General features: G+C 43.3%; 1 protein-coding gene across 3 annotated transcripts in view; it reads left to right on the forward strand.

Moving 5' to 3' along the window:
* The window catches only part of LOC124055354 (receptor tyrosine-protein kinase erbB-4-like), a 203,252-nt gene extending 178,764 nt beyond the window's left edge, over window positions 1-24,488 (forward strand). Inside the window, exons 20-27 of one of the 3 annotated variants that reach the window (XM_046382110.1) lie at window positions 220-402; window positions 15,312-15,473; window positions 17,159-17,234; window positions 17,452-17,598; window positions 20,242-20,339; window positions 20,472-20,642; window positions 22,124-22,409; window positions 23,350-24,488. In XM_046382110.1, coding sequence (XP_046238066.1) covers window positions 220-402; window positions 15,312-15,473; window positions 17,159-17,234; window positions 17,452-17,598; window positions 20,242-20,339; window positions 20,472-20,642; window positions 22,124-22,409; window positions 23,350-24,179 — 1,953 coding nt within the window. In that variant the 3' untranslated portion in view covers window positions 24,180-24,488. Of the gene's footprint in view, window positions 1-216; window positions 403-15,311; window positions 15,474-17,158; window positions 17,235-17,451; window positions 17,599-20,241; window positions 20,340-20,471; window positions 20,643-22,123; window positions 22,410-23,349 lie in introns of all 3 variants that reach the window. The other 2 variants (XM_046382109.1, XM_046382111.1) reach the window with 2 other exon arrangements.
* The last annotated feature ends 750 nt before the right edge of the window (window positions 24,489-25,238 follow it).

The raw sequence follows: 25,238 nt of genomic DNA on the forward strand, positions 1-25,238 counted from the left end.
TTTCGGCTACTCGAGTCATTGGAGGAATGAAAATACAAATTTTGGCAAAGCAGTGGTAATCTGACCAAGATCGCCTATACAGGTTGCAACAATCACAGCTACTCTTAATATCTTGAGAAAGCTGTCAAACAACTTAACACAATTCATGTTTCACATCCATGAAATGCAACAGTCTTCTTAGTCCCTTTTTGTCCTCCCTTTCCGCCCCTCACCCAGGAGGCCCTGATCATGGCCAGCATGGAGCACCCCCACCTGGTACGTCTGCTGGGCGTCTGCCTGAGTCCCACCATCCAGTTGGTCACCCAGCTCATGCCCCACGGCTGCCTGCTCGACTACGTGCATGAGCACAAGGACAACATCGGATCGCAGCTGTTGCTCAACTGGTGTGTCCAAATCGCCAAGGTAAGTGACTCCAATCAGGTCAAGAGAGGATGGCATCTGGTGGTGCAGGGGGTGTTTGTCTGTGTGTGTTTGTTTTACTGTCCTGTTTATGTTGGCAGGTGTGTTGGTTGTAATAGATTTTATGGGTTCATGTCGCATGTGACCATTGGTGATTCAAACAGGCTTGCCAAGTGCAGTGTCACCCCAAACAAGCAAAAACACAATTGTACATTCCAAATTCTTATTTAAACAGCTTTCAAAACAGATCTGAACTACTTTCACAGTGTCCCTGAACTGTATGACCCTTCAGTGAGATGCATCATTCACTAAGGTTTGGTGGCATTGTATTGGTATCGGCGCAGAATGCTTGCCAGACCGTTTATAAAAAAATCAGGGAACAGTAACTGCATGTTTGAATGTCTGTCATTTTAAGAACAAATACAGCATTTGAGTCTATTGGTGTCTCATCCTATTCGCCCCTGTTGATCCTAATTATCCTCACCGCTTGACACGCTGATCGTTCTCACAGCCCTTCACAGTGACACGATAAGCCACTGACGTTGTTAAGCAGCAGACAAGCCTAGTTTGCCTTGAACTCCGTCTCAGAAGCACATCGACACACATTATTCCTTCAGGAAATGAGTGACGGCACAAGAAATTAACAAATTAAAGAGCCATTCTTCTGCAACCCAAACAAAATCCGCACTCAGAACAGTTGAAACAGCACTAAGGCTTGAAATATCGTGTGTGCTTTTGCTTACCCAAAGAAGATTTGTGTTTTGTTTGCAAATTAAGTCAAGGCAGCCAGACTGCCTGATAGTGTAACTGCTGGGTAAGATTTAACTTCTCTGAGTTATAACTCCAGGATGGCAGTAGGGCGCTAGACTGCTATTACATGCTGTGCAGGCAAACATCTGCAGTGACACAGAAGCATCCCACGTCAGCTCTGGAAATAGTAGCAGCAAAAAAAAAAAAAAATCTGACAAAAGGTTGATTTACTGCTGGCACTGATGAGCCTGATAGGGTTTTAGAGAAGACGACAACTGTTAATATTTTGTTGATTTTGTGCTGTTCAATTTTGCCAGTTTGCTAATGTGTATTTGGATGATGCGTGCTTCTACCCATTGAGGTTTAAAAAAAAGTCAAGCAGAGACTTGTTTTTCTGCTCCCAGTGCAGCTGTGCCTCCAAGAAGTGCTTGTATAATTAAAATTGCAGATAGTTCACTGGTAAAGCCAAATACTATACTATATTGTCTGGATGGATGGAGCATCTGTGTAGCTTTACTGCAGGCAGTTTAACATTTATGGATATCGCAGTGCCATCACTTTATAGTCACAATTTTTGTTGTGAGCAAACATAGTTTTCTTTAACTTCCAATCAAGGCTTTTGATATTCAGTGTTTATTGAGGTATTTATGGGGTATTAATCTTTTGAACATGAGACAACCAATACAGCTCACCCAAATGGACGTCCAGTATTCAGCCATAATGAGTCAACAGCTGTTCATAAGGATTTCTCTTCTTCTTTGTCTTCTTCTGTCACTCTAACTCTACAGTGGTGTGATAAATGTGGTTCCTTTTACATTGTTGCCATGCTAATGTTTCCATTAGCTTCCATGTTATGCAGAAAAGACAGTAAATTGTGTGTTGACTGACTGACTGACATATCTGACTGACTGTGAATGCAAGCTCAGAAACCATTCTTCGGATCATTTTCTCTTACTGAAGCACTCCTGTATCAATCGGTCTATTGGAATTGATTCATCAATTCATCATCACTGTTACAGGCAGTAACAGTATCTTGTTCCGTCTATCTGAGTCAGTGATGAGAGCTTTTGTTAATATTGGGGGGGGTGTCTTAACCCTTTAGTCCTCCATGATGGATTATTCCCAAGAGCTTCAGGAACAGGTTCCTTAAGCAGGTACTTATTTCTGTAATTGGATTCGATTTCACCTGTGGCGGCAGACAGGAGGTGTCAGTTTCTTGGTGGTTCTGTAAGTGAGCAACAGCAAGAAAGAAGATTATTCACGACTGACCACATGACACTGCAGGATTCCACTCTGCCGTTGATTGTGATTGATTGCAGTAACTCCAGTTAATTTTTTATGGATGTGTAGAGTGTAGATGAAAGTACCTGACTGATTAGAAATCAGAGACTTATAATCTGTTTTTTATTGAATGAATTAGCAGATCAATATGGTGGAATCGATATGGCGCCTTGTGTTCCGATTAGCCTCTAAATAACCTGTCTTTTCCATTTCTGATAAGCACCTTGAGTGCCAGTTAGACCCCTCACCACCTGCACCACCTGAAGTTGAGAAGACAAATCATTTAGAATTACATGGATCAGCATTTATGCTGAAGATTATGTTGATGTGAGTTGATTACAGGTATGTGCTTGTGATGGCATGTGTTTTCGAACCATTACAATCCTCGCTCATGCAGTTAAAACGCTCACAGCATTAAAGTCAGATATCTTGGTTATATTAGTCTCTTGGATCCGCCTCACAAGTCCTCCATCTTATACCTCCGAGGTATTTTTCGAGCCAGAAAAAAGTCAGACACTCACTGTAGTGTGTCCATAAGCATTAGTGTGTCTTTCGATTTATGTGTGCGTCTCTGCATCCCTGTGTGTATCCGAGCACGTGTCCGTGTGTTTGGACGAATAAATAACTCGGAGCCCTCTTCTCTGAGTGATCTTTGTGCTCTCAAGGTAATGATAGGGAACCTGTCCTCCAGGAGAAAGAGCATCCTTTGGAAGACAAGCAATTTTCTAGCAAAGGAGGGGAATAATTTTCCCTCCATCTTCAGTTAGCTTTGAAAAGGTTGTTGTTAAGATGGAGGACGGAGGAGAGGGAGAGAAGCTATTAATGAACAGAAAGACAGAGTGCAAAAATCTTTGGACATACAGACCAAGAATAAGGGCCTACTGTGTACTGTTTGATAGGTACGTTTATCAAAAGCACCTTTTTAGTATTAAGGGTATCAGCAGTGGAAGAAGTATATGGGTTATTTCCTTCAAGGGCCTTTTGAGAAATTCACTTTTTCACCCACTTGCCGAGACTTAGTTGAGAAAATTGATGTCACTCTCATATCTGTCAACATGAAGCTGGAGCAAGCAACCAGTTAGCTAAGGTTAGCAGAAAGACTAGAAACAGGTGCAAACAGCTGGCCTGACTCTGTCCAAAGGTAACAGAATCTCCCGCCAGCACCTCAAAAGCTCACTAATACAAGGACATTTTCAAAATGTTTTCACAGTAAAATGTACAAGTAAAAGTGTTCACCATGCAGACCATCATGATAAATTTTCATCAGCAAAGTCAGTGCCACATCTGTCAAACGATTATTAGCCTACAGATTAAGGCTGAACTGATACTTCTGAGGTTATTGAATAACATCAGTAGCTGCACCAGAGCTGATGTGCACCTCCTCAGCTGCAGAGACACCACATGGAGACTGAAGAAAACTGTAATTGAACTTTGGAACTGCTTGTTTCCATTTTTCAATATTCTTGATGACAAGGACAACATGGAGCAATTTGAAGAATGGCTAACAATTTCCACAACACTTCAGTGAATCATCACTCTCCATCAGGACACGAATCAAAGAAAGTAAACATCATTTGGTTTCTCCACACTCGCCTATTCAGTAGGCGCACAAGGAAAACCTTCCAATCACCACTTTCTATCACAGGATGATTGAAAGAAAGGCAACGCAACTACTTTCGGATGTAAGTTAAGCGTGGAAGGAGCCTGATATGGGATGACACTATCCATAAAAAGTCAAACATTCTGTGATGACTGAAGTCTGTCCATGACCCCATGAGCCAGTCAGAGAGAAACTCTGTGTTTCCCTATTCCACCATAATGTTGTGGCAATTTGCCAGTCCACCCCCCCCACAACTGCAACAACAACAGCAGCACAAACACCAACCGTATGTGGGCTCTGACCTGGGCAGGTGACCGCTGCGCTGCAAATTGATTGGCTGAGGCCCATCGCCAGGCAGTGACTCTTCATCACTGAGTGTTTTGGGCATTGAGATAATGGCCCCCATTAATCTACAGCCACACTCAGGCCTGCCCCACTCCCTCTGCCACACACACACACACACACTGACTGACGCTCACATAATGGCACACACACGCACTTACACACATTATACAGGACACACACAGAGGTCTCTATAGATCTGTGTGAATTGCCTTTAATTTATTAGTCCTATCTTTCCTTACTCTCCGTCCTTTTTTCTTTTCCTTTTTCTCTTCATATCTTTCCATTTTTTCCTTTCCTCATACGTTGTGTCTTGCCTTCTTAACTATACTTTCCTGTCATTACTTCTTTTTTAACTATGCTTTGCTTTGCTTTTATTTCCTATTCTTCCTTGTCCTTTGCTTTATGTATTTCCCCTTTGGACTCTTTCCTTTGTTTCATTTTATTTCCTCATCTTTCATGTCACTTTCTTCATTGTTTCATTCACTTTCTTTTCCTTTCACTTGTGACTTTTCCTTTTCTCTTCTCTATTCTTCCCTTGCTGTCTTGTTTCTGTTCCTTTGGCCTCCTTCTTTTGTCTTTGCTGTGCTTTTATTTTCCTTTCCATTCTTTCCTTTTTGCCTGTTTTTTCTATCCTCTCTTTCGTTTCATTTCTGTTTCCTTTTCCTTTCTATTTCCTGTTGTATTCTTTCCTGTCCTTTCCTTTTGTTTCTTTTTCATCCTCATTTATCCTGTCCTTCCTTTTGTTCCACCTCCCTTTCTTTCCTTTCCTTGTCTTTCCTTTCTCTTTCTCTTGTCTTTTCCTTCTCTTTCTTTCACCTTACTTTCTTCCATTCACACATAAGCAGCTGTGTCTCCTTTCCCTCCACAGATCCGCCCATTTCTCTATTTCCAGTGCTCAGGTGAACAAACAGTCAAAGTTTGCCCCACAGCTCCTTGTGCATCACCCACTCCAGGCTGCATATCCTCAATTGACTCTGTGTGTGTGTGTGTGGAATTTCTCAGTGTAAAAAAAACAACCTCTTTTTTTGTTTTCCTGTCTCTTCCTGCATCTAATGCTTGTCTCCATTTTTTCATTATCACTCACTGAATTTTTCTCACACTTTCTCTCTCTCACACACACACATGCAGAGTATTTTCATTCATTAGGTTTTGGATTATTAATGGAATAATTAGGTTTGGGATGTATTTTAATGAACAAATCAATCACTGAATTAAATATGGGATCAGAACGGAGTGTATGGGGGCTACCGGAGTCTTTTAATTTGGCTCTCCTCTCTTCTCCTCTCCTCTCCTCTCGTCTCACTGTCTCTCTGTCTTCCTTTCACAGTCTCTCCCCAGGCTCAGTATAATGAAAGTAGAATAGATTCAGCAAGTTGCTGTCCTGCTGGTGAAATTATTAGCTTTGGCACCGAAGCCTGGGCTGGACATGGGTCAGGATTGGTTTTTGGGGGGGATTGAAATGGGATGACTATTGGACAGGGGCTCGTATCTAGGCCACAGTGGTGGTGAAGCAGCAAGGGAGCAGAGCGATTCGTGTAAACATACCCACTGGCGAACTCGTGGACTGACATTAGCACAACATGCCCTGCAGGAAAACTCCTCCAGTTAAAGTTGCGCTCTCCTGTCATGGCGGCTCTGGACAGTGTTTTGCAGATTGACAGTGCTAATGATGGAGCTGAACACTGACCTTAAATAATTCCACCAAGTCCAGCTTGCTACTGTACTGTATTGTGGTTAAATATGCATGGAGGCATGTGTATGCAAGCTCTCCATGCTTCTAGCAATGTGTGTGGAAAGCTAAGCACATATAGAGTCAAGACTCCAATGCTGTTACAGCCTCTCCCCCCCGCCCCACACACACACACATACACACACACATACACACTGCTTAGTCAGGGAAAGGAAGAGTAAAAGCTGGAGACTTTTAAACTTGGCTCCTGATCTTTTGGCCCGTATGTGTGCGTTTGTGTGTCAATATTCTTGCGTGATAGCACAGATGTGTACGCCTCCCCATTGGAGTGTGTGTTTGTGTTTAGATTTGCATCCCGCAGTGGCTCCCTGGAGATGCCACCCGATGGCAGGAGATCCAATCTGGTCAGGCTTAGTGTGGAGCCCTCTGTGTCACTCGCCTCCCTGCTAACGCCACCCTGTGCTGAGCAAACACATCTCGTCTTTACTCATTAGCCAAGCTTCAGCACTTCTTCCGTCTCTCGTTGCATCTCCCTCCCTCAGGTACATATCCCTTATCCTTCCTCACTCACTGGAGGATGGATTCCTCTGTTTGAATCAAATCACCTCCCCTCCTGAGCTCGGGTATCTATCATGTCATTGCTTCTCATTGAGAGGAACGTCTTAATGGGCTGTGGTCTGTAGCATGTTCACGAGGACCTGAACATGTGTATTTACACTACTGCCCTGATTTTCTGTTCTTTATCCCTGCTGCTACCTCCATAGCCCTAATGTTTGCTAACAAAACATGGAATAATGTTCCTTTTATTTCCAATCCATACACACATCAACTTCACATCAACTGTAAGAACTATGCATGCATGCATGCATGCCTAAGAAGACTAGTAATGATTGTGTATATTTACATATGAAAGATTACACAAAAAATGATGTGAATGCATATTTAATAAACCTGAATTTTCATTCTTAATATTTAAAAAAATGCACATATTTAAAAAAGCAGGAAACTCTCTCTCAGATATTCCGGGTGCCGTTACAATGAATATCTGTCATCCTGTAAATGTAAAGAAAAGATGCTTCAGCTGGGAGTATTAACTATAGAGTGATGAGTACATTCAGCCCTGCACTGAAAACCAATTGTGATCATGAACTGAAAAGCCGCATCACTTCAGTCAACGATGTCCATTTAGATTCCTGTTAATGGCTGATGAGTGAATGAGATGCAGCCTGGAGGTGAAACATATTTTTCACCTCCACGTATTTAACTGGTCTGGTGTAAGTCAGAGAACAGTTTCAAAGCATGGACTGATAAAACTTGAAGGAAGTCCAGCACTTCTTAGTAGCTTCGGTCATATTATGACCTCACCACAGCCACTTCAGGTTTTAATGCAGTTTTGTTGAGAATTTGGATCCTGCTCCAAGTAATAGAAACAAGTCTGTAGCATCAAAGCATTACTGACTTAGGACAAAATTGTGAAGTGGTGGACTTGAAAGGAGATCGTAGATGGAGACGAAAATCATAAATGGAGTTAGATTATGCCTATAAACTGTCTGATAAAGACTTTTAAATGACAAGTGGCGATGTATAACAACATATAGTGAATAACTGATGTTTTCAGGAGCAATCTGTGCATTCAAGTTATTTAATTCCAGTTCATATTTTCTACTAAAACACATTATTCTAACTTACAGCAGATTTAATTCTGTCAGCAGGCTATATGGTAGTGATCCGTGTGCCGCATTTCATTTCCCAGAGGCTTCATTAATAATGCAGTCCCACAATTCAGTCATTGAGAAGCACATCACGTCGTGATTGCCAAACAGTAGAACCCGTAATACTATCTGGCATACCAAAAAAAACAAAACAAAACCAACTAATGTGCACCGTGAGTCCCCTCGCCCTTCCTCCAACACATTCACAAATTCTTACACACACACACACACACACACACACATTGGATCAGTCCCCAGGAGTGCGTTTGTCCCTGCTGATGCAACAAAACGAGGAAACAAGGTGGAGGGAGACTGACGAGAAAGAGGTGATGAACAGAGCGGCCCAGCGGAGGGATAAGCCCCCCAGGTCTTTCTAATTATCTGTAAGGATCAGCAGTGCTCAAGGATGCATAAGGGGAGGGATTTGACTGCCAGATCCACTGGGTAGGAAGGCCTGATTGCATCGGTCACCTCTCTCTACACACACATCCATTACTCATGGCGCCCGAAGCGGAGGCTCATTAGATACATGCGTATGCATGGGCGCAGATGGACCGTGGAAATTTTGCATGGATTCTCCTGCAGCTCCTCATGACCAGCTGAAATCTGCTCAGTGCATCAGTCTTGCTTTTTACTACCATATTATCAAGTCCTACAAATGTCTTTTTAATAAAACAAGCAACAGGGAATCCCATCAGGATCTGATACGAATCAATTTTGTGCAATCAAGTTGTCTTGATAGCAGCAGCCATATCATGAACAAATAGTCCGCAGCAAGGGAGGGAAGTAATAGCATTTTGTATGAATGGCCTAATATTCACTCTTCTACATGCAGACATGGTTTCACATGTATGTGCAAATACCAACAGAACAGTTTGTCCCTTTTCCCAAATCAGATGTAGTCAGCAGGCAGGTCAATTCAAGAGACGTCCAACACCTCTTCATTGTGATAATTATCTGCTGTGATTAAAAATTAGAACTCCTCAGTGTCACAGCAAGTTACAGGCAAATTACAGGCATTACTGTAAGGGTTGAACGCATTGAATGTGCAGCCTGGTGCTCAGCTGATTCAAAGAAGGATCACATGTTCTCAGTCCCCTCCCCTCCCTCTTGATTTCTCTGTTCCTCCTTTCTGTTTGGTTCACCTGTCGAACCCAGCAGCCGCTGAGCTGTCGATGAAACCCACCATTACCGTCCTCATGGCTGCCAGTAGGCCATCTCAAGCTTCACAGCATCCCACTTGAGTGCTGTTAATCAATGCTCAGGGGGGCGTCATCACCCAGCAAGGACATTCAGCTGCAAATGTCATCTTTTGTTGCAGCTAATTGTTGATTTGATAGCGAAAAGTGTTTTATTTTGAGAGAATAACTTTATGGAATTACAACTTCACACCACCACGTTTACCCAGAAGAGCAGAAATTCATCGAACTGATGAAAAAGTTGCTGTTTTTCCCCTTTCTAATTCCGCAGCAGCAGCCACAGAATTATTGACATTTGCACATGTAAATTTACCAGCAGTCGTCTTTTATTGCCTGCACAGTGACATTTTGGAAGGATCTTTCCATCCCACAGGGGAGCTGAGATCATGGCGACAGAGCTCAGATAATTTTACATTTGGTTTCCTCTCTTGAGGTGGATATAATTAAAAAAACGGAAGCAGGAAGACATCATGCGCCGATAAGTTCCGACATTGTTCTTAGAATCCACTCCCTCCGAGGGGAATTTCATCCTCTGTTGCTTCCCTGTGCTTTATCTCGCCTTCAAACCCCCACACTGTGTACACCCCTCAGGCTCACAGGTGCACAGGGATGCACACACACTCATAAACACGCTCAGCTCAGGTTGATAGATAGGTGCATTTTTTTCCCTCTCACGTTGCAGTTCCACAATGGCTGAATGCAGAGTAAATGGGCCTGCACCCCGACTGCCGTTATATGTCACGTTCACCTGGACTGTTCATTAACCATCCAAACCACCCAGTGACGCAGTATGGTTTCAGTGGATATTCACTACCTTGGGTTATTGTACTACAGCTGCATGATGTAAAAAGCTCTTCAGCGAGAAATATGACTCAACTTTCATAGCGATGTTTCAGAATAAAATCTGAATTTGTTACACGCTCATGTGAATATACACATGATTAAAGAGAGGCGCATCTGGCCATTTACTGGCTCTCTCTCCCTCAATCTTTTTGTCCCTTTCTCACACACAGTCACAGAGGTTTTTCAAACACACACACACATACACACACGTGTTTTGGAGACTGCCAGCTCTTTGGGAATGCCTTCCATTCTATCTCCTGCACAGCACACAGCGCGTGACAGACGACCACCTGCGCCACCCGAGCAGAACCATTGTGGGCGCTCCTTATCGCACTGGCCCCAGTTCTCGGCGGGTGGACAGTCCCATATTGCTCACATTGTTGCTGCCTCTTCACCCATTCGGTTGGGCAGTGGGGTTTGCAGCGAGGGGGAGGGAGGGGTTGCACCACATGCAGCACTCTTATCGCTCCCTCTAGAAACAGGCACCTCACCTTGTGGTTCCTGTAAGAAAGTGAGCACCCTGCCCAGCTTTTCTTGACATTCATTCCCAAATAGGCTCATGAGCATCATGCAAGAGTTTGTACCACAGTTGTATCTTTAAAACTTTTTAACCAAACTGCTCCCTTAAAGCATGTTGCTTGATGGCAAATGGTTGTACTAAATAAGTTGTGTAAATGTTATCTCAGATAAATATTGGATCTGCTGCAGATCTGAGATGAATTTATTACCTGCTGTACTCCACCATATCCATCCACCTCTTCGCCAGCTTACCTCCCAACTGCTCTCCTTTGTACCCAGTATCTTTTATCTACAGCATTTTTCTCTCCTGCTGAGGTGCACCGCTCCCTGCAGTTCCACGCTGAGCCACTCTTTTTCATGCCTGGCTTCATTGTCTTGTTTTTCTTCATCACCAAGGACTCAGATCTTTGGGTTTTTTTTTTTTTTTTTTTTTTGAGAAAACAGGTGCTAATGGGTCACAGACCAGCCATGACCCAGTCTGTTGCGTGCTTTAGAAAACTTTTAGCCTCTGTAAACAATTTAGGTCTCTGCAGAGATGGAAAAACCTTTAGTGTTGTTTCAAAATCAGATTTTATTCTGCCTGGTAGCCAGCATTGGGTCAGAGGAGGACAAACTATAAAGACTAATTATTTATAGTGAACCACAACATCTCACGAGTAATTTGACTCAACACCTAAACAGGGGAAAAGAACAATTCAACGCCTTAATATGGTATAAAATGCAGAATCATAATCAGCCTTTGGTCTCTGTGGCACAGAATATCAGAGCAGGTAGCTTTTGTGGAGTTCCAGGTCTCTTAATTTTCTTTTTTTCACTGGTTAGTAGGGTCTCGCATCCTTTTGAAACCTCTAGGGTAACTAACCACTATATTTTAGCAGTTAGTCTGGACTTTAAACTCAAACACTCGAGACTGAGTAGCGGTTGTTGAAATATTTGACTGCTTTAATCATTTAATCATTTGGGAATCCTGACTAAATCTCTTGTCTCTTGAATGAAATCTCTGCTGCACATTCACAAACCAACAGAGAGAGTAGCTTGTCCTCAAGCTTCCTCTGACTCTTGCAAAGGTCTTGGCTGAACAGCTGTTGAAAAGTTCCATAAAGTACACTGTTTTGGGCTAGAATACTGTTTCAGACAACCATAGTGGTGCTTCAGGCTCTGAGGGCTTAGAATATGCTCCAGTGTCATTTGGGATGTGCAGCAATGCTGGTGGGTCCTTAACCTTAATGCCCCAGTGTAGCATGTGGCTCACAAATCTGTCTGTGTTCTATGAGAGCTGGGAAAAGCTGTTGCGAAAGTGTTTCACAGGACCTTTCATATAGGGTTCAAGTACACGTTTCTGGAAATGGAGGCCCTCCCTGAACTCGACAAATGTATTCAAAGCTGGTGTTGGTGTTGACAGTGACTGTTCATCTGGCTCTGACCCAATGTCAACATTAGCATTGAAATTTTGTTCCACAACGAGAGAGCTAACCCCCCATTAAAATTAAATGACAAAGGTTATAAACAGTGCAACAAAATTTAAACATTAAGGACTAATTCTAACACGTTGCTTTTTCCAAAGTGAACATTTTGGAGCTTGAACTCATTTCATTTGAGCAGCAAATAGAAATGAACAAATTTCAGGCGTCAATATTGTATTTTAACTTATTTCTAGCAAATAAAAAGAAAGTAAAGCAGCACATAAAGAAGTAAGAAGTAAGTACAAAAGGAGGTAAGGAAGAAAACTCAAGAAGAACTTAAAACAGATGTAAAAAGATAGTAAAGAAGGAAGTGCAGAGGTGAAAATTAAGCAAAAAAAGCAAGTAACAAAAAGTAAAAAAGAAAATTAAAGCACAAAGTATGATAGGAAGTAGAGAAGAAATGAAATGGAGGTAAAATTGAAGTTAAAAAAAAAAGGTTTTAAAGGAACTAAAACAGTATAGTGTCTTTCCATGAGGTTATATGGTACAATTTCATTGTTTTGTCTCATGGTGTCACAAACTTTATGATGTACTTCTGTCCATAAGGGCCTAAGTCAGTCTCACTACAAATTCAGCAATTGCTGAAGGGAACTGATATGAGCTTTAGGAGCCTTTTGTGGATTGTTAGAATCTGCAAAACTTGCAGGTTTTCTTATGAGACTAGACATTAGCCACAGCTTTGTTATATCAATAAATGATGTAACTCTTATGTACATGGTTGTTTTTTTTCACATGGATGTTGTGTAAAAGTTATTTTTTTTGTTTTATTGTACTTGTTGGGCAACATAAATGGACTCAGACAAGGTGCATTTTCCCCCCATTTCTGTAAATCAACACATCACACGTCATCTTTCCTTTAAAGGTCAGCCACAAACACATGCTGCGAACTTTGAGTGCAACTCAGTGGAAAGATTCAGAGTCGTGCACAGGTCCAAATGTAGCTCTTCATTTGAGGGAGAGAACGAGAGCACAAAGTGTTTTTGCCTTTCAGGCAGGCAAGCAGGTACTTTCTTCATCCACTAAGCATTTAAGCTGTTGTTACTGCGACTTGCAGTAGCAACTTAGTTTTGTTTTGAATTTGCGGTTTCCTCAAACAGAAATCACTTCATCTATAATTCATTAGATGACCAGCATGCAGAAATAAACTGAATCCTACAACCAATAAGGGAAACTCTTCACAACGTGACAGGAGCCATCTTTGCCTGTCAGTCACACACAGGAAAAATAGCATGTTGCTGTGTACAGATGAAGACTCCAGAGCATAAAGAGAAAGCAGATTTCGAACTGCGCTGTTGTTTACCAAAACAGGGCAGGTTTAATTACTTTCCCCGCAAGTTCCTGTATGATCTACAGTGTAAAAGTTATGTAATCACAAATTATCCTATTCCGCTTCCATTTATAGGGACCTCGGGACTCTAGGGATTGTAACACTAAGCAGAGTTAAAGCAGCGCAATCAGCGGGACCCTCTCGACCTGACACCAAGGCTGCCCCCACATCCTCCACTGGGACGCTGCTGTTTACCGCCCGGAGTGGTTGAAAATTAATTGGCTCCTTGAGCTGCCGTTCATTCCCCCTGTCACTGCGATGGCCTCCCCTCATTGCCCTGTCACTTTAAGTCGAAGTGTATTAATGGACTGTGTGGGCCATTGATTCCTAATTCCTCTCGACGTCGACATCGGGGATAAATATTGCGTGGCACGGCCGTCTTTGGGCTTATTGTAATCAGCATTGTTATTGATCGCCTGCCCAAACTCCCCAGAAGTAATCCATTTTAAATACACTTTCGGTAAAAGGGGGGCGTTTTGGGCCTTGTCCCAGCTCCTCATACTGGCTAGGAAAGAAGCAAGGGAGCTACTTTCACAAAACAAGGAACCCAGCATAAGGAAGTGGGATGTGTCTCAAACTGCTAGATAAAAGAGACGTGAAGTGAGACACGCAGACCGACTGACAGATAGAAATACTGCAGGAGTCACCAAGTATTCTCAGTGAGATATGTCTTGCTTTAGCATATAGGTGGTCTCTGAGTGGTCTCTGTCAGCGCCTGTGTGTGTCTATGCATCTGTCTCCGCGAGGCCAGCAGATGATGGATGGGAGCTCAGCCAGCAGCGAGCCAGACGTTGGCGCAATCGATTCATCCTCACATTTGTCTGGGAGGAGGCGGTGCATGGCGACTCACTGTGGCGAACATTTTCAACACAGTGTGCTTTGATATGAGCCTGCACACACATACATGAACATACAACATTTTTACTCTAAGTATTTCAAATAGTCAATGATTCTCGCACCAGTGGGCGCATGGGCCTTAGCTAAAATATCATATTGTCTGCTGAGTACAATGACTGCCTCCCTCCTTGCCAAGGTGTTTTTATTGATCCACCCGCGAAGTGGCATCCACTTGTTTAACATCCAGTCTAATACACTTCAATTGGCCCTGCCTTGCCTGTCTGCCCGCCTGCTCGTCTGGCTGTTTTGTTCAGCTGTGAGCACATGAGACGGAGAGGAAGTGTGTACGTGCACAGGACGAGTGTGTTTGTGCTCATGAAGGCATGATGAAACCTGTTTGTGTCTCTGTATATGACGTGTTTGTGCACCTGTGAGCTGACGAGTGTGTTAAATCTACGTGTGTGTGTGTGTGTGTGTGTGTGTGTGTGCATGAGTGTGCGTGTGCATGCTTGCACAAGCTCACATGGCTGCAAATAGGTTTTTGTGTGACTGTCAAGAGTCCCTGCTCCATTCAGCCCATTGAGCAACAAATTAAGGCTGCAAAACAAAGCTACCATTCTCGTCGCTCAAGGCTTTGTTGTTTTTCTCCCGTACTTGCTTTGCTCATTGAGTGTTTATAATCAACGTTAACAAACCTGAAGGATATGAACTGTTCTTCCTGTCTAGCCATTTTAAAAATGGCCCCAACTATTGGGGCCATGGTGACGACAGGGTTGTACACTTGAAGACGCACTGCCAACGCAGCCAGTACAAGCTGCTTGGTCCAGCTTTTTTCCAGCCAATTTAAATCCTTCTCCCTGCATATATATTTAACAATCCTGCACTAGTACCTAACATCAAGTACCATGCAGTGATTAAGACACACTGAAAGAACATCTGTTGCAAAAAAATCAAAGGAAGGAAGATAATTGCTGAGAAATCATTTGTAAATGGAACTGTGATCCCCGTCCTATTTATCGTCAAAAGTCTAAAGCTCTGATTTTCAGACATGTCTGGAATGCTATACAAGCAGCCTTGAATTCCCTGCCTCCTAGAGTCATACATATGAGGTGTGGTAACGATGAAAGATTGAATCGAAATGTCTGAGTGGGTGTGCGGTTAATGATGATGACAGTTATGACAATAATTTTATGTTAGTGCTGACATTTACCGCATCAACGATCTCAGACTGCTCCGATCACCGAATATGAAATGATAAATGGCTCCATGAGAGGATTCGTAGTCATTTCTCAACGTTCCCTCTCTCTATCCCTCTCTCTCTCTCTCGCGCTCTCTCTCTCTCACAGGGCATGATGTACCTGGAGGAGAGGAGGCTGGTCCACAGGGATCTGGCAGCCCGCAACGTGTTGGTGAAGTCACCCAATCACATCAAGATCACCGACTTCGGCCTGGCGCGACTGCTGGATGCAGATGAGAAGGAGTACAATGCAGACGGGGGCAAGGTTGGTGTAAGTGGAGGCGTGAACGTGATTTTGATTTCTCCGAAATAGTAAATTATAAATTCAGCTGATGATTATCTGAAAGATAAATTTCTGTCACCTGTAGCTTCTCTCATTTTAAAGGTCAATACAGCCAATTACAGAACACAGCTGCTGTCATTGCATTTATTTTTTCAGAGGACTTTATAGTCATGAAATAGTGATTTACATTTCACCTTGGATAACAAGTTGTTTTATAACCTCAGATCAAATCACAGCAGTCTGCTCACTCAGTTTATAGGCTACAGAAACCGGAAAATATGGACATGAGAATAACTACATCATAAGTGCAGCTATTTTCAAACACAGCAGAGGTGATGATGGAGAGCACAAGAGAAAACAGAATAAGTGGTATGTGTTGGCTCAGCTTCACCTTGTGCTGGCTGTGCTGCGTCATTTTCTCTTTTTCTCCCAAAAATAAAAGGGAGGAAAGAGAAGAAGAGATCCAGCCTTCCTTATTTTTCTTCTGTGTCAGTGTGAATGGAGTTCTACACAAAACACAACCTGAAAACCACATTTTCACATGTAAATGACGTTTTCAAATGTAGCCAGACATACTGTGGTTTTCTGCTCCTGGAATATGTTTTGTGTGTCCAATTTTCCTGAGCCGTGAAACTCGTTCAGTTAGGAAAAAGACTAGAACTGAGTTTGAGTAAAAACAGAATTTAGAAGCACTTCATCCAAACAAAAAATGCAGTTTGGGGACCCAGACCACATTAATCAGGAGCCGCTTTTCTTTTCCTTGCTTGAGACTTCCTATGCAAGCTGTCGTGATCAACTCCCTTTATTGGATGGGCTTGTTCATTGCCTGCGTCTATTCAGAGTCTTGAGTTGGAGCTTGAGCAGCTATCTGTGGGCAAATAAAAAATTCTTTTCATAAAGCAGACCAGGTGTGCTTGATGCCACCATTTGAGTGACTGGCTCTGTATCGGGATTCACCAATGCCTTGATAAATGGATGTCGTTGTCAGCAGATCTACACATGTGTCATAAGAATAGGCACGCCACGAGAGATAAATCAACAGAGGCACCGCAACGTATTCCTAACCTGAAGCATTTCATTTCCCCTACTTCCTGTTCATTTCCCCCTCAGAGCAACTGCGTGTGTCGGGCCCCCCACACACAAGAAGGAGAGGCTATTTTCAGTGGCCGCAGCATTGTGTGTGTGTGTGTGTGCATATGTGCGTTCACATGCGAAATGGCGAGATAATTGTCTTGTTCAGTGGGCTCTAGAGCTAAAAATTCCCTTCTCTAGTCAATATGAAAATTATATGTCAGTTAGGATATGGCCATGTGTGCCATTGTCCTTGTCAGGAATGTCAAAGGGCCTGTTGTTATTACTGTCTCACACACCTCCTGATCTAAACCTACGGGCTACGGAGATAATATGAGACAAATGGCCAATACAATCTCATTTAGCATCTTTAAGAGCACACTCGCTATTGATGATCCCCACGTTAGTAATCAATCACAGTACTTGAGTATTATTGAGCAAAGCAAAACTATGGTTGAAAGCCCTGTCGATTTCCCAATATCTCTGGATTAAAAGAGAAGCCAGCTCTTGAGCAAGGCTGCATAATGGAAAATTGTCTCCAATTTAACCATAAATAAATACTTTAAAATGTGAATCTTATAATTCTTTCTCTCTTTCCGCAGATGCCCATTAAATGGATGGCTCTTGAATGTATCCACTACAGGAAGTTCACCCATCAGAGCGATGTGTGGAGTTATGGTTGGTGACAAGCATATTGTTATTGACGTCATTGTTTATCATACTCACACCTGTGGGAGGAAATAAGTCAATAACCTGAAATCCTGTTTCCTTTATTTGCATTCTCGCCCCCTTATCGGCCTGTTTATCTTGCTCTCTGCTGTTCTCTGGCTTGTTGTCTCACCCCGCCATCTCCATGGTATTCTCTCCCTTCTCTTGCCCTCCCCACATCCTCCAGGAGTGACCATCTGGGAGCTGATGACATTCGGAGGCAAACCATATGACGGCATCCCCACACGAGAAATCCCAGACATTCTGGAGAAAGGGGAACGTCTGCCGCAACCTCCAATTTGCACCATAGATGTCTACATGGTCATGGTCAAATGTGAGAAAACACACATACACACACGCGCGCGCATACACACGAACATAAAATCGTGCATACATTCACTCAAAACCTAATATTTGCATGCAAAATGTAGAGGCAGGCACGCAACCATGCAGGTTGGACAGCTTCCTCTCTTTCACAGTGTGAACAGAAAGTCAATTAAATATATTTTATTTCATATACCGTATATAAAAATTTGTCATCAGTGGTGAAAAAGGATGTCTTTTTCTACATATGACATGTTTCTAAACATAACTGTTGCCTCAGCCACAGGTGGCAGCATTAGAAACAACGTGACAGAGCAGCACTCGAACACAGTTAGTTTGGAGCACATAATAATTTTTTTGTTACTGATAAATCATGTTTATATGCTGCTGCAACTCAGCTTGAGGTGTCACAGATGAGTTGCAGTTTAATAAAAAGGGTTCATATTTTTAATATTCATCTGGTAAAGTGTTATTTGAGCTCTGGGGCTTCGATTCAGGGCTGGAGGAGATGCTGGTATGCACATGGAAAAAAACAAGTCAGAGAAAAAGATGTGTTGTCATGAAACTGATGAGATGCTGGTTTACTGTCCGCAACATGCAGGCTCAGGCCCCACAAGGGACTCTTCCCCAGAATCTTGTTCGTGCCATCCTCCATCTGGACTACCACACCTCCCTCCCAGATGACCCACCCCTACTCTCCTTCCCACCTCTACAACTCATCCAAAAACCCTCCTCCTCTTCATCCTCTCCAAATTCTCCTGCGTCTGTCCCATCTTGCACCCCCCACCCCACCCCACCCCACCCCACCCATGGTTTGATTCAGAACCCTGCTGCTGGTGCTGCTGCTGCTGCTGGTTCTGGTGAGAGATCCACCCTCCCATATTTCCAGGAAACCTTCCAGACATACATGCCAAGCTGTGCTATGAGATCTGCCAGCTATCAGCTGCTTGGCACTCCCTTTCCTGCACCAGTCTGGTCACTGTTCCACCCTGTCTGAACCCAACTATGGACTTTTCTGTCAATCTTCTGGTGGTGACTGAAAATCTCATAAAAAAATGTTGTCCCCACTTTCCCCCCTGCTATTTCGATTATAGTTATTCTTTTAATTATTTTCTTTTTTCTGGTGTACAAATATTGTATTCACACTATGAATACATTGAACACATGAATTATTGGCTGTTTGTAGGTCTGTGAATTTGAACTTCTTTTACTGCTGGCCTCACAATCAGTCACTCTGGTTTAGGACAACAGCAGAGTGCTTGAAATGCCAAATGCATTGAAAGAGAATGATATGATTCAGGTTGGATCATGATATCAAGTGTATTCCCATGACGAAAAGTTAATCCAGTGGAAATGTCATAATATCTAATTGTTTTTTTTCCAAATGAAAAACACCTGCCAATGGCCTCTGACAGCGCAGAAGCAAACCATGAAGCCCTGCGGCTATTTAGCCTAATAACAATGCCAGCTGATTTCTGTCCTTCCCCCCTGGAGGAGAAAGAGGAGGAGAACTTTTCATGTGTTGTACAAAATGCTTCTGGACAATAATCTTATAAGAGTCAAAGGGATTCCCTTAACTTAACAAATGCTATATGCTGCAATGCTATAACACAGGTAAACATCGTAGCAATGCTCAGAAATAGCCAAAAGAGGTCACGCACTGAGTCAAACTAGCAGGAGGGTCAGGTCGCCCCATCAAAAGCCAGAAGGAGGCTCAGCAATTGGCCACATTAATTCTAATTACATGTTGACTGAGAGCTGTTGTTTGTGATTTGGTGTGCCGTCACACTGCGTGTCCTACCGCCTCTGCGCCACCCCAATAAAGATGAAATAGAGTTTGATTGCTGGAGTAATTGCAACTCATCAAGGTAATTTGCCCGCATGGGGGCACTAGGAGCAGAAATTAGATGAACTGAGCGAAGATGGGCAGGCGAAATGACAATAAGAGGGTCAGACTTTTATTTAAGGGGAGTTAGTTTTAGATCGACTGTGGTGTTGATGATGGTGGTTGAAAAACAGCTTTTATGAAGAGGGAGCAGATTATGATTTGATAACAGCTGTGTTAATGTAACAAGGATAAGCAATTTTTAAGCAATTATATTTTGCAAGCAATCCTCCGTCGAAGACTGCGAGAGGCACCAAGACCCCACTTTATCCATCAGCACTGTAGAGCATGTAATAGGGCTGCAGACACTTTGCTTGCTGGCTGATCTGAGCTGAAATACCACCTGGCCTTTCACTTCACCTGCGGGGGTTTGCTGTTTACTGCAGCCATGGCCTCAGAAAGTGAAATGTTGTCCTTGAGCAAGGCACTTGGCCCTAAAAATGTATGGGACTTTATGAATGTAAACGCCACGCTTGCTTATTCAATGGCCTCTGGAGTTAAAATGATTCATATTGGTGCAGTTTATGTTCAGGATGTGTTTTTCTCTGCAGTTTCAAAGGGATACAAACATCCTCTGAATTTTTACAGATAAATATATCACACAGATTAGTTGGGGACAATCATTAAGCTACATTTATGCTTAACTGCACATATGTACGCACATATGTAAATCCTTAATACAAGCACCACTTTCTTTTTATCCGTTATGTTTGTATCAGTTTATCTTATTGACCTCTTCTTCTCCTGCACCATCATTCTCTTCCCCAGGCTGGATGATTGACGCAGACAGCAGGCCGAAGTTCAAGGAGCTGGCTGCTGAGTTCTGCAGAATGGCCCGTGACCCCCAGCGGTACCTGGTCATCCAGGTGTGTTTGCCTAAAGAGGCTCACTGTCAGATCACATTTTTGAGTGGAATTTACAATTCTAGGCACTGATGGCATCAATTAAATGACATTAATCAAGTGAAATTCTGGTTATGTGTATCACCTGCTGTTCAGGGTGATGACCGCATGAAGCTTCCCAGCCCCAATGACAGCAAGTTCTTCCAGAGTCTTCTGGATGAAGAGGACCTGGATGACTTGATGGATGCTGAGGAGTATCTGGTCCCCCGAGGTTTCAACATGGCTCCTCCGTCATACACAACCAGGCCTTGTGTTGACTCCAACAGAGTAAGGACACTGCTTAGACACACAGAAACATCAGCAATAAATTGCTGCATTCATTTTGCTAATATTAATGTTGGAGCTGTTGTATTGATGTAGTAGAAAAGTGTGTCAGGGTGTTTTTTGAAAACATAACCCTTTGCCTATAATTATTATTTTTAAATATCCATGCACAGTATCTCCTTGCAAAAACCCTTTTAGTCAAAAACTTTTTTCTTGTCTTCTGTCAACTGCCCAACTTGCTACCCTCTGTAAGTGCTCAAGGTGGTTAATAACTTCCAATACACTGATGGTTTTCCTCTGCTAATGGCTCACCTCCATCATTTCCATCTCAGCGTGTGTGGCTTAAACCTGGGCTCTTTAGGCGCTGGCTCCCCAGGCCCCAGGTTTCATTACTCAGAGCTCCGTAAGCAAATAAGAGACTCTCTCTTAAACTGCCCTAGCCATCTACTAATAGGCAATGAGTGTAGGCTGGGCTGTTTTCTTTGCAGCATGCCCAGATGCTGCTGGCCCACATCTCTGCATCTTATGCACCTTTACCCCCATGACCTACTCATTTGCCAGCAGATCTTTGTTCTCTCACAAGCACACACATACCCACACACATGCTAATCCGTCCTCCAAGGTTCCGTTTGTTCAAAGTCAACACATCTATCATGAACTGAACTTCTTTCGATTATGCAGTCAAAAGCCCCTCCACGCCCAGACAAAGGAAAGGATTTTGTTGTTAAAATCCATCAGCTGACTGTCTTTGCCACAAAAAGTTAGTTATTCAGGTTGCGCCACAGCAGACACAGTGCAATACAGACAGTTATCTAATCTATGCTCTCACGCTCATACTTGAAAAGAGGAGCGGATAATGACTGTCTTTGAAGAAGGAATGAACAGAGAAGTTGGGAGGAGGGGGAGGTTGATTGCAATTGAGGGGAGTTGGTAGAAGTAGGTGGACAGATATAACCCCAGGATGTTTCTTTTTTTTCCCTGTTGTGTTTTGTAGCTCTGTTTCCTGTAATTGCTGTTGTAGTGCTAGCATTTGGCAAGAGCGCAGAGAAGTGGTCCTGGGTTAAATAGCCCACGGCAAGCCAACACAGCACCACAACAAGCCCTTTGCTTCCATGTCATGTTTTGTATTTTCTTGTGGGGTTTTTTGTTCTTTTTTGAGGCTCAGGTGTTTGAATTGTAGCTTTGCCTGGCTGCCCCTCACAGTCCCTTAAGGCTGATGACTGCATTGGCAGAACTTTGTTGGAGAATTCTACCTTCAACAGGCAGCTGTATGGGTTAAAAGTCTCTCTTCTTTTGCCGCAGGTGACTGAAAGTCAGACTCAAACTTTATTATTTTTGACACTGACACATGCGTGTTTGTTGTTGTTCAACTAAACTATAGACCTGTATACTTTGTTTTTTTTTTGTTTTTTTTACATACTGTTGTCTCACAGTAGCTTGATAAATATTTTGCAAAATATTTTTCTTCTTGATCCACAAATCAGAACCAGTTTGGCTATCGAGATGGTGGTCCAAACTCTGCAGAGAGCTCAGCAGCAGGTGCCCAAGCCTGTGTGAACCAGGAAGCCACAGGCGGACCAATTCCGGGCCTGGAGGACCAGCGCTGTAATGGAAGCCTCCATAAGAAGACCCTAAGCCAGGCTGGGGCAGAGGACAGTGGAGGCCAGAGGTACAGCGCTGACCCCACCATCTTCCTGGGGGAGAGGGCATCCAGAGGTGACACTGATGAGGATGGATACATGACACCCATGAAGGACAAGAGCTCATCAGGTACACATGAAATACACAGTAAAATCTTCTAAAATCAATCAGGAATCCAAAGTTTTACAGAAGAAGTTTTACAGAACACTTGTAATAATTTTGTTTGATTTGCTGGGAAGTGAAAACTAAGTCAAGGTAGAAGTTCTGCGGCAAAAATAATGTCATCTCATTATAGTTATTTCTCACCAATCTATAAAACACAAGTAATATGGTGCCATGGAAATAACAAACCCCAATCTGCTGTGCTGTTCCACAAAGTTGCAATTTAAATGTAAAACAAATGCATTTTGTATTCGCTACAAATTCTTGCTTTGTGCACTTTTCCTCTGTCTTGTCATCTCTCGGCTCATTCAGAGAGTAAATATGATCTTTTGTAGTGTAGTCTGCTTGTCATTTTGCCTGTTCATTTTCTTTCATTCCATTGATTAAAATTCTTCTTGAGTTTTCGTCAGCGGTGTATGTCAGTTACTACAGTCATGTTTTGCCTTTGATCATAATTCAGTCCATCAGCCCTGCTCTTGCACCACCATCTTTGATTTTTGAGCAGCTCAAAATATAACAAAGCCTGCAGCAAAATGCATCTGATGCAATGTTAAGGAACGGAAGAGTGGGCAAAGTCAATAGGTTTTGCACCCCATTATTATAGTGCTTGGAATCAGTGAAGAGGGGTCATTTGCTGGCATTTTTACCCGCGGCAGATGGAGTTTCCAGTGCCAAAGAACTGCTGGCAACTTGCCCGTCTGGTCCTGAGTGGTGGCCATTATCACCATTATCATCTCCATCTATTCTCTCCTCGTTTTCTCTTTCTCTTACTCTCTTTTGTTTTCTGATCTCTTTATTTTATTTTCTCTTATCTATTGTTTGTCTGTCTGTCTGATTCTCTTATAATCACCTTTTCTCTTGTTCCTCCTTTCTCTCGTTCCCCCTTCTTTTCTGATTTGTGCTACAGAATACCTGAATCCCATTGAGGAAAACCCATTTGTATCACGGCGTAAAAACGGCGAGATTCATGCCTTGGATAATCCAGGCTACCACAGCACACCCAACAGTCAGCCCAAAGGAGAGGATGAGTACATCAACGAGCCCCTGTACCTCAACACCTTCCACAGCCCTGCTGAGTTGGGCCTGGAAGCCCTGAGGAGAAATGGTCTACCCCTACCAACCCAGCCTCCTTCTTCGATCTCAGCCACAGCTTCAGGCTCACACCTCCCACTTACAATCCAGACCAGCCTGCCCCACTACCCCCTCCCCACGGCCCAGCCCTCTCCATCTGGCATGCCTTGTCACCATGGCCCACCGACCCACATCCTCCACGCCCATCACACCATCAAACCTGCAGGACAACCTGGCAATCCAGGTGGCAGCCACAGCCAAACAGGAACTACTGCCCAAGCCCAGGTGTGTCAGTCAGGTGCCCTGTCTACTTCGGCAACCATTGGGCACGGCAGCCTGCCAGCCTACCAGAGCCACGCCACCATGCAGCCGTCGAGCTTGCTGAAGCATGGAGGACTGACAACAGGTAAAGTCAGTGGGAAGAAGCTGAAGGTAACCTTTGACAATCCAGAATACTGGCAGCACAGTTTGCCTCCCAAATCATCTAACCAGGCGGCCCCAGACGGTGCCCAGGGAGGATCCACCAATGCCAAGTTCTTCTATAAGCAGAATGGACATATACGGCCTTCAGTAGCTGAAAACCCTGAATACATGTCTGAGTTTTCCCTGAAATCCGGCACTGTTTTACCGCCTCCACCCTACCGGCAGCGGAACACTGTGGTCTAGATTGTTCCACTTGACAAATGTTCCTCAGTTTGACTCTATCCTCCAGCAACCCAGACATCCTCTCTGGTTCCACTGTTCCACACAGAGGGGAGCGGCCACAACCAGCACCGACCCCCAACTCTTTCCAAATAACGTGCCATCTGCTGTAGACTGTAGCAACATCAGAAGGAGGTGGACCCATCTGAACCAAGCAGACCGAACTCAGACTCATGCACTTTCACTATATCCAGTCCAGTCCAGTCCATTTCTGCTCTGTAGATAGAGACTGCGCTCCATGTCACTGAGATTGTGAAGGTTATAATAGTTTTTGGCAAAATTACTGACTCACAGCAGTGGATGTACCGTGTTGTCCCAGCAACCACAATGGCAAGATGGATTTGACTTGGTGGACCTGAACTCACTGCCAGCCACTGCGGTGTTAGATTCATGAGAGGAGCAAGATATTTTATTATTTTTGTTTTCAAGTAAAGAGGTCTGAGGATGAACAAAACTCTTGTCAGTGTTTCTGAGATAAGCAAACAGATGGAGCAAAAACAGTCTGTTAGATGTCAAGTTGTCTTGTTTTGTGAATGACCTTGTGGAGTGAGGCGAAGCAGCAAAACACGGAGGGAAAAAGACTGAGAGGTTTAGTCAGGAGAGCAACGTCCACTAACATAAAAGACGGAGCACTCAAAGCTGATCAATCATATTCAATCTTTTTGCCTAACGAATCACACTGTACATTCTCAAATTCTCTGTCAAATATGTGAAACTCATCTTTATACTGTAACTGTGATACTGTGATGGCCAAAACTACAAGATCCCTCTTTTCACATTTGTAGTTCAAACATTTTTAACTTCACCTGAAAACATTCAGGGCAAAAGCTGTTTAGTCGTTCTTGCTTGACTGCTGTCTACTTGGAAAAGCTGCTTAAAAACAGCTTGTTCCAAGCAAAAGGGAAAAATACACTGTATACATTTTTATAAACACTGGTTGCAGTGCTGAGAAGATGGATTTTTAAACACTGGTTTTCCCTTTCAGATTGTGAAGCTAACTTAAATGAAGTGTCTTGACACAAG

The sequence above is a fragment of the Scatophagus argus genome, chromosome 24 (genome assembly GCF_020382885.2).
Source record: "Scatophagus argus isolate fScaArg1 chromosome 24, fScaArg1.pri, whole genome shotgun sequence".
NCBI classification, from domain to species: Eukaryota; Metazoa; Chordata; class Actinopteri; family Scatophagidae; genus Scatophagus; species Scatophagus argus.